General features: G+C 41.0%; 1 protein-coding gene across 5 annotated transcripts in view; it reads right to left on the bottom strand.

Annotated features, from left to right (window-relative positions):
- LOC115114835 (nuclear receptor coactivator 2) overlaps positions 1-16,921 on the bottom strand; it is a 79,685-nt gene that overhangs the window by 44,527 nt on the left and 18,237 nt on the right. For all 5 annotated transcript variants that reach the window (XM_065013390.1, XM_065013393.1, XM_065013392.1 and 2 more), the window contains exons 2-3: positions 3,733-3,843; positions 1,403-1,575 (exon numbers count right to left, since the gene is read on the bottom strand). In XM_065013390.1, the coding sequence (XP_064869462.1) occupies positions 1,403-1,575; positions 3,733-3,824 (265 nt within the window). In that variant the 5' untranslated portion in view covers positions 3,825-3,843. The remainder of the gene's footprint in view (positions 1-1,402; positions 1,576-3,732; positions 3,844-16,921) is intronic.

The raw sequence follows: 16,921 nt of genomic DNA, 5'->3' as shown, positions 1-16,921 counted from the left end.
ACTACCCTCTGTTCACACTGGGCCTATACACCAAAACATTGCTGTCAACTTAGTTGTAATTAACTAAAACAATTAGGATCCATGTTGGATCTAGTAATAAAGGTGGAGTGAGAACCCATTACAGTGGGCTTGGGCAGAGAGCTTAACATTACTCTCCATTCAATCACTAAACACACAACGCACATTTTCAGACACCAACTCAGAGGAGATGGAGCACTGGCTCCCAGTCTGTGGTACATAACACATGTACGGCTGTAGCTACCATACCTGGGATTGTTCTTGCCTCTGGCTTTGGTCCAAATAACACCTGATTCCCTACATAGTGCACTACCTTTGACCAGGGCCCATACAGCTCTTGCAGGGCCCATACAGCTCTGGTCAAAATAAGTTAACTATATAGGGAATAGGGTGCCATCTGGGACGCAGCCCTTAACTGCTGTTTGAGACTGAACTGGCCAATATTTTACAGTAGTACCGCCATTAAGTATAACCTGCATTCAACCACAAATAAATACATTCTGTACAAATGGCGCTAAGAAAATTCAGTGCAATTGTGTGACCGACATAATGGTGGGAAGCTGTGCGCTAGCTTAAACGCTCAAAATCAATATCTTACAATGTAGAATGACAAATCAATCAATATTGAGAATCGTCACAGCACTGCACGCTGCTGTATGCACTGCAGCTGCACAAACGGCAGACAATGACAACACACTGTATAATACAGTAAGCTAACTCTCATACTAACATGTTATCAAAAGCTGGAACAGTAGGAGGCTTTTTCACATTATACAGTAGGGGGTGTGTCCTAAAAAAAGGCACCCGATTCCATACATAGGGTTCCGGTCAAAAGTAGGAGATAGGGCTCAGTTTGAGATGCAGCCTAGAGCTCTCGCCCTCTCTCTGCCACAGGCGCTCACACCAATTCAGACCAGTTCCCTTGGAGTCTTGCATCACATTGCGCATTATTACATAATCCAGTCAGTGAATCACAAACAGCAGGCTTCTTCTTTGTCTTCTTCATCATGAAGAGCATCTCATCTGACTGACTCACTGCCGCTGTGTGTGTCTGATCTGCTGCCGTCTGCCCTTCCAGGCAGCAGTCCGTATTTCTACGCAGACAGGCACAAAAAAGTAGGTAGGCACACACACACACACACAAACAGGCATCCTGCCCTTTCAGCACATCTCTCCCCCAGACGCCTTCCAAGCACAGACACACATCTCACTGAGTCATCAGGAACCCACAACGCATCTCTTAGCTAACTAAAATACACACACACACTCACAGAAAATACAGTAAAGGACAGTGCTATGAAGAACGTGGGTCATTGTATCATATAGGAATGTGTGTGCTTACAATGAAGGGCAAGTCACTCAGTAGCAGAAAATAAAACCTTACCCTGCTCTTTTATTTGACGAATCTGCTTCACAGTTTCTTTCAAGATTGCACATTTGTCCGGCTTGACATTGAAGTTGTCAATGTCGTTGATGTTTGCAAAGATCAACTCAGCCAGTTCTTCAATGTATTTGTTTTCATGCTCCCGGTTCGGTTTTTCCGTGCTCCGCTTGGGGCTGTGGAGACAGAGGTACAGGTAAGATGACGAGGCAGGGAGGGCACACGGATTAGGAAAAACGCTTTCACAGCAATACATGTGGCGTCTTTCGATCAAAGCTTCAGCAAGCTACATAGATAGCCAATACACGTCCTTAAGATTAGCCGACGGCCCACCCCCCAACAAAAACGTCACTGTATTCTGCAATTGCTTGACCAGTGTATGAATGGACAGGCTCTGGCCAAAAGTAGTGCACTATATAGGGTGCTATTTGAAACACAGCCCATATGACCAGCGTATGACCTGACTGCTGAATGACCTTCTAGAGCAGTTCATCTGAGAGTGATCTGTAACAGGGTTTCCTTTAGGAAAATGTGGCGCTGGACATTTGACCGGCAGCATTTGAATAAACCGGACATTTCAGAGATTTACCAGACCTATAGGCATTGGTTGCATAACCTGATTAAGGCGTCCACTCACGGTTCTCAGAAATCACATTTAGTTCAGGATAATTCATCTTAACTGAACATGCAACTCGGGTGCAAGACGAGCGTCATGCTTACAGAATTCCGATGAGCAATTTGAAGATAGTAGAATATAGGTGGCACATCCATAAGGCTTGGGGAAGCTAAGCTTTCCCTAAAGTAAATAGAATAAAAATTGCCAAAATGATATAGCGTAATTAGCTTACCCCGGTCTTTAAATTAATAAATAAAATCATGCAAAATAGGTTACTGCACCAGAAAGCATGATGATTTGTCCACAGAGGATCATTAGCTTCTTGTTTTTAAAACTCAGTCTACAGTCGGAAGGGCTAGCAATTTGGGCAGAGTGTGAGGCAAATACCAAATAGATGATTGTTGAGTTGCGACTTTCAATGAAAAGCAGAGAGAACCAGCAAGGTATATGGCAATATAAAAAAGTAGGGATACAAATAGTTAGTAATGTAATGAAAATAATCATCTGTCTAGTTACCAAAATTCTTAATTGAGTGAAAAGTAACCATCTATTTGGGTCAGTGGAGAACATTGGCCATACATTGGGCCAGTGGAGAACATTGGCCATACATTGGGCCAGTGGAGAACATTGGCCATACATTGGGCCAGTGGAGAACATTGGCCATACATTGGGCCAGTGGAGAACATTGGCCATACATTGGGCCAGTGCCACGTTTTTAGAAAATAATTTCCTCCTCCAGGTTAGATGGACTTCGTACTGTATTTGAGTCTCCACTTTTCGGAGGCTGATTATATGGATCAGACGATGTTATTTTTATTTATTTGTCAGTGTCAGCAGAGTAGGCTACCCTGTCATTTTTGGGCTGCAGTTGTATAAAGCTTAGTAGATTTTTATAAATACATTTCATGCAAAGGACATTTTCCTGTGCAAAGAAAATGTAGGCTCTCTAAGCCACTGCACTAAACAGTGCATACATTGATTGAGTTCCATTAACAGCCTACATTATGACTGTCCAATCTAACCATCACATTAGGTGCAAATGTGAGGATGCATGGAATGCTTTATTATAAAGGTCTATTTTTATTGTGAAAATTCTTCCCCAAACTTGAAACCACCGCGCCGTGCTGCCTATGTTAGAACTACCCACATTTACTTATCCTCAGCCAATAAGACGAGTAACGAACAGCAAAATCACTAGCCTATGTCAATCTTCTATCCCCCATAGTAGAAAAGTTCACTTATTCTATTGGTCATCTTGTAGATTCCAAATTCCCACAAGCAGTAGGGCAGATCAGAACGTGTAGCATAAAATGGTGATAAACTATTATGTCTCTACATTATAAACACAGCAATGTGCACAAGGTAGTAGGCTACACGCGAATGTTAGTTCCATAATGCAATTGGTGGGAAAACACCATCATCAGCAGGTTCATGTGACAGATGAAAATATGAGTATGCGTGCGTGCGTGCGTGCGTACGTTGAGGCGCGTGCGTTGAGACGCGTGCGTGCGTGCGTACGTTGAGGCGCGTGCGTTGAGACGCGTGCGTGCGTACGTTGAGGCGCGTGCGTTGAGACGCGTATGTTGAGACGCGTGCATGCGCGCGTATGTTGAAAAGTGCACTTTATTTTGAACAGGGCCCTTAAAAGACTATAGATGGAAAAGGGTGCAATTTGGGCCACATACTTATATTGTGTATATTTAACAGCTGATCTTACCTGGGCCCCAGGAGGTCTGTGCCACATTCTTTTCGCTTCAGGGACTCTCCCCTGGCAGCAGGGTCGGGGGTGTTCTCCCCCGCACTACTCATCTTCAGCAAATATCACCAACTACAGGGAGAGAAAGAAGACGCCATTAAAGCTCAAGGCTGACGAAGATCTTCAGATCGAAACACAACAAACCGCTGGAGTATTCAACAGTGTATCTACCTTTATTTCAGGAGTACATTTTCCACCCTAGCACCTGCAAGTAATTGGATGGTCTTACATTATGTATGAAACAATACGCGGTTTAGGACAATGAGAAATTGTAGGGAAAGTCTTTGCCAACGAGAGCGACTGAGATGGGTGCTAATCTTGACTCCGTCTCTCACCTAGAGTGGCTTGCGAAAATATTCACCCCCCCTTGGCATTTTTCCTATGTTGTTGCCTTACAACCTGGAATTAAAATTGATTTTTGTGGGGGTTTGTGTCATTTGATTTACACCACATGCCTACCACTTATTTTCTCAACATGCCTACCAAATATTTTCTAGTGAAACAAACAAGAAATAAGACACAAAAAAACAGAAAACTTGAGCGTGCATAACTATTCACCCCCCAAAGTCAATACTCCAGTTTCAACTGTTCTGTCTTACTATTATTCGACCATGCTGGTCATTTATGAACATTTGAACATCTTGGCCACGTTCTGTTATAATCTCCACCCGACACAGCCAGAAGAGGACTGGCCACCCCACATATGCTCTCTCTAATTCTCTCTTTCTTTCTTTCTCTCTCTCGGAGGACCTGAGCCCTAGGACCATGCCCCAGGACTACCTGACATGACTCCTTGCTGTCCCCAGTCCACCTGACTGTGCTGCTGCTCCAGTTTCAACTGTTCTGCCTTATTATTATTCGACCATGCTGGTCATTTATGAACATTTGAACATCTTGGCCATGTTCTGTTATAATCTCTACCCGGCACAGCCAGAAGAGGACTGGCCACCCCACATAGCCTGGTTCCTCTCTAGGTTTCTTCCTAGGTTTTGGCCTTTCTAGGGAGTTTTTCCTAGCCACCGTGCTTCTACACCTGCATTGCTTGCTGTTTGGGGTTTTAGGCTGGGTTTCTGTACAGCACTTTGAGATATCAGCTGATGTACGAAGGGCTATATAAATACATTTGATTTGATTTGAATACTTTGTAGGGACACCTTTTGCCGCAATTACAGCTGCAAGTCTCTTGTGGCATGTCTCTATAAGCTTGGCACATCTAGCACCTAGGATTTTTTACCATTCTTCAAGGCAAAACTGCTCAAGCTCCTTCAAGTTGAATGGGTTCCCTGGGGTACAGCAATCTTTACGTCATACCACAGATTCTCAATTTGAATAAGGTCTGGTCTTTGACATTTAAATGTTTCCCCTTAAACCACTCGAGTGTGGCATCAGAAGTATGCTTAGGGTCATTGTCCTGCTGGAAGGTGAACCTCTGTCCCAGTCTCAAATCTCTGGAAGACACATGGAAATCCTTGAGGGAATCCTGTTTATTTAGCACCATCCATCAATTCTGACCAGTTTCCCAGTCCCTGCCGATGAAAAGCATCCCCATAGAATTATGCTGCCACCACCATGCTTCACTGTGGAGATTGTGTTCTCGGGGTTATGAGAGGTGTTGGGTTAGCGCCAGACATAGCTTTTTCCTTGATGGAAAAAATATACATTTTAGTTTCATCTGACCAGAGTAACTTCTTCCATATGTTTGGGGAGCCTCTCACATCCCTTTACGCGAACACCAAACGTGTTTGCTTATTTTTTTCTTTAAGCAATGGCTTTTTTCTGGCCACTCATCTGTAAAGCCCAGCTCTGTGGAGTGTACAACTTAAAGTGGTCCTATGGACAGATACGCCAATCTCCACTGTGGAGCTTTGCAGCTCCTTCAGAGTTATCTTTGGTCTCTTTGTTGCCTCTGATTAATGCCCTCCTTGCCTGGTTTGTGAGTTTTGGTGGGCAGCCCTCTCTTGGCAGGTTTGTTGTGGTGCCATATTCTTTCAATTTTTTTTAATGGTGCGCACTGGGATGTTCAAAATTTCAGATATTTTTTTATAATCCATATCTGTACTTCTCCACAACTTTGTCCCTGACCTATTTGGAGCACTCCTTGGTCATCATGTTGTCGCTTGCTTGGCGATGCCACTTGCTTAATGGTGTTGCAGACTCTGGGGCTTTTAAGAACAGAAAGATATACACACACACAGAGATCATGTGACACTTTATTTAAGTCCACCTGTGTGGATTCTAACTAATTATGTGCACCAGATCTTATTTAGGGGCTTCATAGCAAAGGGGGTGGTGAATACATATGCAAGTACCACTTCTGTTTTTTATTTTTTTTAGAAACAAGTACATTTTGTTATTTCACTTCACCATTTTACTATTTTGTGTATGTCCATTACATGAAATCCAAATAAAATCTATTTAAAATTACAGGTTGTAATGTTACAAAATAGGAAGAAAGAAACACCAACGGGGATGAATACTTTTGCAAGGCACTGTATCTAGTACATGTCCTTCCAGCCAGCCACGTAACCTCATAAGGCCATTTGTATGGCTGTGTAACTGCATGGGCTTCTGTCTCCCATCAAATCCAGGCTGAGGGAGGAAGACCGAGAGTGTTTGGCTGCCTTGTGTTTCTGCTCTGTTTGCAGTTAGAGGCGAGAGTACCCCCCCACTAGTCTGTCCAAGACTCTTCACCAGTCAATGCTATTGGTTTGTCAATTACAGAAGTAACAGGGCCTCTTAAAGGGTGTATACACAGGCCAGACCGAACGACACTGGAAATGGCACCCTATTCCCTTCATAGTGCACTGCTTTTGACCCGTGCCCATAGGACTGGTTATGGCCAAAGTAGTACATTGTAAAGCGAATAGGGTTCCGTTTGGGACACAGCCCCTTTGTAGTCCAAACAGAGCTACTTCCTTACCCTGCCCGGTTTGCACGGACTGATACTAGGCTGACATTCAGCTCCTGCATTGACTGATGCTTCAATAGTAAGATCTGTCAACAACAAGGGGCGGTGAACTCAAACACAGAGAGGATGATCACAACTGACCTGCATGGACAGACTGCTGGCCTCATTCAAACATCACACCACTTTTCCCCAAATGACTGCGGTAAGCAATAAGAATTACAGATCTCTGACTAACACAATTTCCTTATAGAGCTGTTTCATCATGACTCATGAAAATACACATCTGCAGTGATCTGCATCTAATTCCCTTATATCCTAAAAAAAACAATGCAATAAAAAATGAATGAATACACATCCAAAATAAACCGTAGTATTAGTCAAGGTCTCATTACATATACAGATAGCCTAGCGCGTCTCTAGGGCGTGTCAGCTAGCCTAGCGCGTCTCTAGGGCGCGTCAGCTAGCCTAGCGTTGAGCTGATCTAAGCTGCTGGTGGAATAGCAGACTGGTGTACTAAGAGCCCAGGCAGGCCAGCACATCACCTGACCATTACATAACACACAGCCTGGACCTGCCACTGAGCAGATAGAGCGCCAGCTGGGGCAAATCTCCCTGCTCATCTAAATGAATAATCAGCCCATAGATCCCTGCTGGAGACTACACTGGCACTATTAGATCAGGAGGAGGAGGACAGGGGGGGGAGGAATCGGCAGCAGCAGGGAGGAAGAGGAGAAGTCTCAGTCTACTTCTCTCATTTATGCATGCTTACCAAATTTATACAGGCAATTAATTGTTAGGGCTTCTCACTTGCTCAGTTAAATTAGAGAGGGGGTGGTATCAAAGCTCTCAAGAAATGAAACCGATCATAGAAGCATCTTGAGACGCTGTGATTAGAGCTATGGCGGTCATGAAATTGTGTCAGCCAGTTATTGTCATGTAACAGAACTTAACTGAATAATACAGAAAATATATTTTTCTGTTATGGAGTGAGTAGCAATATAAAGTGGCTATGATGAGGTAAAGGTGATCATTTGAAACAGGTCCTATATGCTAGATTTAAGAGTTATTTGGCAACTTTTGTGATATACAAACCTTAGAATGTGTTATAAATCAAAACATAATGGGCTGCATGATGCGACTATAGGATATTGATGATTTGAGAAAGTAGCAACAAAAAAATAAATAGCTTGTGGTCTGTTCCTTGCCTCGGGCTATTCTCTCATCAAGTAATCATACTTTCACCAATCAGACTAAACTGAGAATAATATGAAAAACTAGTTTCGATTTTGAAATGGTCCATTATCAAATGGGTAGGAACACAGGCAGGGGAAAGAAAGAGTATGCACTCGAAAAGCGAATGGAGGCGGTGCACTTTCCAGCTTGTCTGTTTTGTTGGCTACTTCGGTTTGACAGGGAAGCAGGTGATATTCCGCCCAAACTCTGTATGCCACGGGCTCTCCAACCTTGTTCCTGCAGCTACCCAGTACTCTGTATGCCACGGGCTCTCCAACCTTGTTCCTGCAGCTACCCAGTACTCTGTATGCCACGGGCTCTCCAACCTTGTTCCTGCAGCTACCCAGTACTCTGTATGCCACGGGCTCTCCAACCTTGTTCCTGCAGCTACCCAGTACTCTGTATGCCACGGGCTCTCCAACCTTGTTCCTGCAGCTACCCAGTACTCTGTATGCCACGGGCTCTCCAACCTTGTTCCTGCAGCTACCCAGTACTCTGTATGCCACGGGCTCTCCAACCTTGTTCCTGCAGCTACCCAGTACTCTGTATGCCACGGGCTCTCCAACCTTGTTCCTGCAGCTACCCAGTACTCTGTATGCCACGGGCTCTCCAACCTTGTTCCTGCAGCTACCCAGTACTCTGTATGCCACGGGCTCTCCAACCTTGTTCCTGCAGCTACCCAGTACTCTGTATGCCACGGGCTCTCCAACCTTGTTCCTGCAGCTACCCAGTACTCTGTATGCCACGGGCTCTCCAACCTTGTTCCTGCAGCTACCCAGTACTCTGTATGCCACGGGCTCTCCAACCTTGTTCCTGCAGCTACCCAGTACTCTGTATGCCACGGGCTCTCCAACCTTGTTCCTGCAGCTACCCAGTACTCTGTATGCCACGGGCTCTCCAACCTTGTTCCTGCAGCTACCCAGTACTCTGTATGCCATGGGCTCTCCAACCTTGTTCCTGCAGCTACACGGTGCTTCATTTGGAAAATCAAGTGAAATCTGGTCAGGAACATGTTTTCGCAACAGAGCATATTTCACTAAAATGTTGACAGTCCATCTGCGTGCTCGAGAAAGGGATAACGGAGAGAGAGAAGATGGAGACGCATGGTGGTGAGATTTTCTGTATAGCAAAAAAAGGTAACGTCACCCAATTAATTATAGAAACATTTTTTTTTTTTTATCCACTCTTAGTACGCTATTCAAATCAAATTCACTAATTGTAGTGGAACTGTAAGGCGCCCTGCACAATCAATGAACCAACAGCATCGCCTAGGGATATACGTTCTCTCCCAGACTCATGGATAGAAATGTTGGAGCGTAGCTTAATGTAACCGGTCCATTCAGTACGCATAATAATACAGTCCACACTCAAAGGCCAGACCAATAAAAGTACCAAAGACATCTTAAATCAGTTTGGTTTCATGTTTTTCTGCCATGCGTAATATGCAGTAGGCTATGTATTGTATAATGGCACAATCATTTTAATTCATAAGCCTTTGCTCTAATATGCATGAGTGTTTTGAATTAATCATCACCATAGAAACCTCTGCCCATTTCATTGTGTTAGGCTTTAAAAACAACATCCACCACAACCATGTTTTACACTGTTTCAACCTGCTTCTTCAAAGTGATCATCACAGTACGGTGAGTTTTAAAAATAGGCCTAGTGTTTTGATAAGTGTTTGATGCAATTATCGATTGCATTTATGTCAGAGTGGTTAGAGGGACAATACAGCCCTGAGTACCAACCATTAGGAACTGATGGTTATTAGCAAGTTGGGTACTACCAAAGTAGGTCCAGAGTGCATAAAAGGAGATAACAGTGACTCAACGATTCACGTGGAATTTTACTGCGGTCATGATTACTGGTGTGGCGGTAATACAGTCACCGCAACAGCCCTAGTTGTGATTATGTCAATTAATGTCCATGTTAAACCATGCATGCAGGGAAACATATTTCCTTGCTCCTAATAACAAGGCATTTTTACTGTAAAGCTTCAACTGATTGGGTATGTACATACCTAAAACGCTGTACTGTATGCATTAAAGAACATTGAAGACCTTTGCCACAACCCAAAGAGATGTCTGTACCACTTTCCATCAATGTTTATTTTTATTCATTATTTAACCAGGAAAAGCCTATTGAGGAAGTCTCTTTTGCAAGGAAGACCTGGCCAACAAATGTAAGCATACAATCAGCACAACACAATTCTCCTGAAGAAAGTTTTGTGCCCGAGTTTTAAACTCATTTAGGGGCACTAGTACATCAAGTTCAAGCATACAATTCCACAAGCACCATGACACGGAGTACACAGTCAGAGCAGGTGTTTGGGACAATGTAATACCAAATTTAAACATTTGGGATACAGCCCCTGTCATTAATTGTTTTGTGTTCCAATAATTGTTGCATGTTCCTCTTCAGCCACCATAGTTGAGCTGTCCTAAAATATATAGTGAGTGGACTGACTGGCAATACATTTGGGATTTCAGTCAAATTAACTAACCATGATGAAGAGACAACAGATGAGACTGAAGGTAGTGGTAATACAATAGAACAGAAGCATGGTCAAACTTGACTCATACATTTTTTTTATACTAAAGTCGCTTTTCCGCCAACTTCACCATAAAAATACATTAAAAATCGGCAATTATTTTGATTTATTTTTTTACACCTTTTCCTTATATCTGAAAGGTATTGTCAGTATCAAGTCAAAACGGGTATTTACACCTAACGACCTAGTAATCATTTCGGTAAAGTTCTCCATAAGGCTTAGTATGAAACGTAGTTGTAATGCTGGAGGCGGCACTGGCACGCACTACGCTCTTAAAAACACTTGATGGTTGCTAGGCAGTGCCGGTTAACCGTCCTCCTGCCAGTTCTAAACTTTGCGAGGCATGTCATTTCTCCCATCTCGTCACATAGCCCACCATTAAGCAGGCACTGTTCTCTTACCCACAACTGGATAGATCCATAAATAATTCATGTCGGAATAAATATCACTGAATGATGAAAATATTGGAATAAAGTAGGCTAATGCAACTGAAGGCATGTATCAAATTGTTGCTTAATGAAACTACCAAAGTCATCAAATGATTGTAATACATTTTAAGCAATAGTCTACCCGCTTGTGGTCAACTAGACGATCATTTCAGCACTGTTTTGATTGGGACAGTGCCTTCGCACTGCTTTGAGACAAGCGTGGGGACTCGTCTTGATAAAAACATTTTCAAATATTTGTTTTCGCTGAATCTCCGTTTGGATATTGGTAAGGCTACAATTAGGCTGTGGAAATGTTAGCTAAGTTGAGTGCTGCTCGTGAACATCTTGTCTAGTTGGCTCATTTATTAGAACATTTGTGACCCGTTCCAGGAAACTAGGTATATGTCGCGCTTCATTACTTCACAGGAGAGCCATTTGAACATAAAAATGTTTTTGGGCAGAAATGCCTTCTGGAACATGTGAACTTTCATGCGGCTTAATAACAAATGTGTATGCCATCTGTAAATACAAATAAAATTGTTAAAATTACAAACTTAGTTTAGCCACAGAAAAAGCCAGCAACCTTCCCGCTAGCAATGATTGGCTGAGATAATGAATGGGCTGGACATGCCGAGAGATTCATTCGGATTGGTCTGCCATGTGGCACGCTTCGGTCTATTTGAGTTGGTCAGCTTGTGTAGGTAATCTTTTCTAACACAGCTTTTTTTTTTGATATCACGCAGAAGAGCTGCATAATAGTCTACCCGCTTGATATCAATATCAGTTCTGTTATACACACAGACAATATTTTTACAGTTTGGAAACTTTAGAGCGTTTTCTATCCTAAGCTGTCAATTATATGCATGTTCTAGCATCTTGTCCTGACAAAATAGCCTGTTTACTTTGGGAACGTTATTTTTCCAAAAATGAAAATAGTGCCCCCTAGTTTCAAGAGGTTAACTTCTTCGATATAGGGGGCACTCTTAATTTTGGGATAAAAAAATATTATGTGACGAAAAGATGCTCGACTATGCATATAATTGACAGCTTTGGAAAGAAAACACTCCAAAACTGCAAAGATATTATCTGTGAGTGCCACAGAACTGATGCTACAGGCGAAACCAAGATGAAATTTCAAACAGGAAATGCCCCTGATTTTGAAGGCGCTCTGTTCCAATGTCTTCTTAAATGGCTGTGAATGCGCCAGGAATGAGCCTACACTTTCTGTCGTTTCCCCAAGGTGTCTGCAGCATTGTGACGTATTTGTAGGCATATCATTGGAAGATTGACCATAAGAGACTACATTTACCAGGTGCCCGCTTGGTGTCCTCTGTCGAAATTATTGCGTAATCTCCAGCTGCGTGTATTTTTCCATTTGCTTCAGAGGAGAAACCCAACTGCCAAGAATGATTTATCATCGAATAGATATGTGAAAAACACCTTGAGGATTGATTCTAAACAACGTTTGCCATGTTTCTGTCGATATTATGGAGTTAATTTGGAAAAAAGTTTGGCGTTGTAATGACTGAATTTTCCGGGGGGTTTTCTTAGCCAAACGTGATGAACAAAACGGAGCGATTTCTCCTACACAAATAATCTTTTTGGAAAAACTGAACATTTGCTATCTAACTGAGAGTCTCCTCATTGAAAACATCCAAAGGTCTTCAAAGGTAAATGATTTTATTTGAATGCTTTTCTTGTTTCTGTGAAAATGTTGCCTGCTGAATGCTAGGCTTAATGCTATGCTAGCTATCAATACTCTTACACAAATGCTTGGTGTAGCTATGGTTGAAAAGCATATTTTGAAAATCTGAGATGACAGTGTTGTTAACAAAAGGCTAAGCTTGTGAGTGAATATATTTCTTTCATTTCATTTGCGATTTTCATGAATAGTTGCGTTATGGTAATGAGCTTGAGGCTATGATTACGCTCCCGGATACGGGATTGCTCGACGCAAGAAGTTAAATGAACAAAATAATGAACTATTGATTTAATTAATTTGGACATAACATAATTAAACTCAAAATAAACCAGTATATTGTTTTGAAAATATATTGTATTAGTCTCAGGACCAGCATAAACAAATTAATAATTATTTTTGTTGGTATTAATATAAGGCATATGCAGGTGAGAATGTGGTTTAAAAAAAATGTAAGTTTTAAAAAATCTGGCAAAATCCTGTAAATCCTGTGTGAAAGCAGTATCAGTAAAAAGAGGTATCAGTAAAAAAAGAGGTAGCGTCCCAAACAGCACCCTGTTCCCTATATAGTGCACTACTTTGAACAGAGCCCTTTGGCACTACATAGGGAATAGATTGTCATTTGGGATGCAACCCAAACAGCACCCTGTTCCCTATATAGTCCACTACTTTGAACAGAGCCCTTTGGCACTACATAGGGAATAGATTGTCATTTGGGATGCAACCCAAACAGCACCCCATTCCCTATATAGTGCACTATTTTGAACAGAGCCCTATGGCACTACATAGGGAATAGATCATAATTTGGGATGCAACCCATTGCAAACAGCCTGCATTGGAGGGTCACCATGACCCCGTGATGTGGGGCGACATGTTTCAAGACCAAATACACAACTGTTTGTCTGGCTGCTTGGAAAAAAAATGCATGGACAGAGCCTAACCTACATCCTCATTCCATTACAAGGTGGCAGCTCTATACAGTCAGAATATACAAATCACGTCCCAAATGAGTGCTACACATTGCTATTCCACCCCCTATACAGCACTTTGAGCATCTGGAAAGGCACTACATAAATGCAGTCAATTATTAGCATTATTAATTACGTCAAAATGCGGACCATTCAGCCATTTCCACCGTCGACTAAAGTTGAGGAACACTATTGGCTTTTATTTAGGGGGTAGATCAGCTTTAATACTGCAGATAGTGTAGCTTCCATCAATGTAATTGTCTGCATCTTTTGCAATCTCCCATATATTAGTTTGTAAATATATTTTCTCCTAACCCTACCTCCCCTAATTGGAGTAAAGTAATGGACAATACTCAGGCTTTTACATACTACATACATAAAAATGTGCCGTTTCACAAAAGTTCTGAACCTTTATTCTCACACTTTCTACAGATTGTAATTAAAGAATTATACTTTTAGCAAAAATGTTTATATTATTGATCGATTTACTATGTTTTTTCAAATCACCCAGCAGTGCTATCCCTAGAATGCCAGCATCCCGCAGTCACCTCTTCACTGTTGAGACTTGTGTTTTGCAGGTATTATTTAATGAAGCTGCCAATTGAGAACTTGTGAGGCGTCGGTTTCTCAATCTAGACACTAATGTACTTGTCCTCTTGCTCAGTTGTGCAATGGGGCCTCCTACTCCCCTTTCGATTCTGGTTAGGGCCAGTTTGCGCTGTTTTGTGAAGGGAGTAGTAGACAGCGTTTTACCAGATCTTCAGTTCCTTGGCAATTTCTCACATAGAATAGCCTTAATTTCTCAGAACAAGAACAGACTGATGAGTTTCAGAAGAAAGAGTCTTTGTTTCTGGCCATTTTGAGCTTTTAATCAAACCCACAAAAGCTGATGCTCCAGATACTCAACTAGTCTAAAGGTCAGTTTTATTGCTTCTTTAATCAGGACAACAGTTTTCAGCTGTGCTAACATACTTGCAAAAGGGTTTTCTAATGATCAGTTAGCCCTTTAATATGATAAGCTTGGATTAGCTAACACAACGTGCCATTGGAACACAGGAGTGATGGTTGCTGATAATGGGCCTCTGTACACCTATGTAGATATTCCATAAAGAAGCTGCAGTTTCCAGCTACAATAGTCATTTACAACATTAACAACTGTATTTCTGATCAATTTTATGTTATTTTAAAAATGGACAAAAAGTGATTTTCTTTCAAAAACAAGGACATTTCTAAGTAAACCCAAACTTTTGAACGGAAGTGTGTGTGTGTGTGTACACATTTTTCCCCTCCATTCTATTTTGCAAGAATGTATAATAATTTAAACTGAAAAGCAAACATTTTGAATCCAGGGATGTGTTACGTATCAGTTCATAAACCATGTTCCATGGAATTGGTACATTGAAAAAGCTCTGCTATCTATATGGCACAGCTATCCATTTTTTCTTCCTTAAAATGAAACTGGTGTACTTTGGTCTTTAATGCAGGGCTGACAAACAAGTTTTACTCCCCCCTTCCACTGCAATTAGTTGGTTCTAATTTTGATAGAGCAGACAGTTCCGTATTGTTTTGTTAGCTGTATGTGTGACAAGTCCACCAGTCCTATTAATGATATCTTTAAATTATACCTTAACATTTTTCCCAAAAATATATATATATTTTTTATATCAAATGAGTATATTTGAGTTTAAACATAATATTTGTTCTGTCTTTTCTGGTGGATTAAACTGACATTTGAACCAACTTCCTATAGCTTGTTTTAAAAATAGCAATATTTTGGAGATTATTTTAAAATAACTGAAAGTGAGAGAGGTTGTAATCTTGAATAAAGGGAAAAAGGCCATTCTTGAACATTACTAATCTGTTAGAGGACCAGTTCAGATTTAAGTATAACTTTTGTATGACTGACTCTTTTAGTGAGAGTTTTAATGTGTTAATATTTCATTTCTTTCCTCCAAATTCATATTGATTAGATAAAATGGGCCCGTTTAATTTCATTTGGCTTGCCATTCCAAATAAAATTGAATCTTTAAGATATATAATTTATTTTTTATTATATTATTATATTTTAAAAACCAGTCGCTAGGTGCAGGCAAGGCCATAAGCAAATAGCTAAACTCAGATATTACTAAAAAGTTAAATCAGGGTGATTTTTCCACAAATACACAGGCATTTTCCTTTCCAAGGTAACAAGATCTTATCTATTTTTACTAACTTTCTATTAAAATGTATTGTAGTGCGGTCATTTATTTCAGGAGATGAATATTGAGTATGTCCACATCACCATCAGACCACTTTAATGATAAACTACACGGTAATGTAAAAGTTGTATTTTTTTTGTGATCCAATACGTAATATAGTACTCATCATAATTTGGTTGTAATCCAGAAAGGTTAGAAAAGATCCTCAATGAGGCTGTGGAGGGATCTAAATTGTGGATTTAAAAGAAAACATGAATCATCAGCGTACAATGACACCTTTGTTTTTCCAACCCCTTTACATTATTCTTGGATCCGAAATTAATAGCTATAACATTGCGATTGCCATAATAATAAAATATTCCCAATAGTGGGCATGGTTTTGCTCCTCTTGGCAGTTAAGTACTTTCTGAGAAGTAGCCATTATTTACTATTTTACACCTAAGGGTTACTATACATACAGTGCCTTGCGAAAGTATTCGGCCCCCTTGAACTTTGCGACCTTTTGCCACATTTCAGGCTTCAAACATAACATGTTTTTTTTTTGTGAAGAATGAACAACAAGTGGGACACAATCATGAAGTGGAACGACATTTATTGGATATTTCAAACTTTTTTAACAAATCAAAAACTGAAAAATTGGGCGTGCAAAATTATTCAAAAATAGTATTCTTTTCAGCATGCTGCATGGCCTGCAAAAGGTCCACAAAACACTTCAAATGTTCATTGTTTTATAGTTGAAAATAACACTACATGACCAGCGGTCTCCCAAAGGCAGCAAAGCGGTTAGTCTTTTGATCAGGAAGATAATCCCGTTAGGAAGCGGTGATCAATCCAACAGTTAATTCTGTAATGCCTCAGTTGACCTCTGAACTGTCTTCTCGTTGCAGAAATTGTTTTAAATGGGTTTACATTGTGAGGCACTTGGTTTCTCTAATTTCATTAGTATTGGATTGGAAGGAGAAGATGCTGGGGTGTAAGCATTTTGTGGTATGCTACATTACGGTTAATTCATAGAGAGCCTGCCACGGATGGTGATGGAACAATCTGTCCCAGTATGCTTTCTATGATCTGTGAGGCCATTACCATTGGATCAACCATATAATTAGGAATTAGAATACTAATTTAATAGGATATGGGATCAACACCATGATGTCATAATCATCAT

This window comes from Oncorhynchus nerka, linkage group LG9b (genome assembly GCF_034236695.1).
Source record: "Oncorhynchus nerka isolate Pitt River linkage group LG9b, Oner_Uvic_2.0, whole genome shotgun sequence".
NCBI lineage: Eukaryota > Metazoa > Chordata > Actinopteri > Salmoniformes > Salmonidae > Oncorhynchus > Oncorhynchus nerka.
This window is presented reverse-complemented; position numbering and strand designations above follow the sequence as displayed.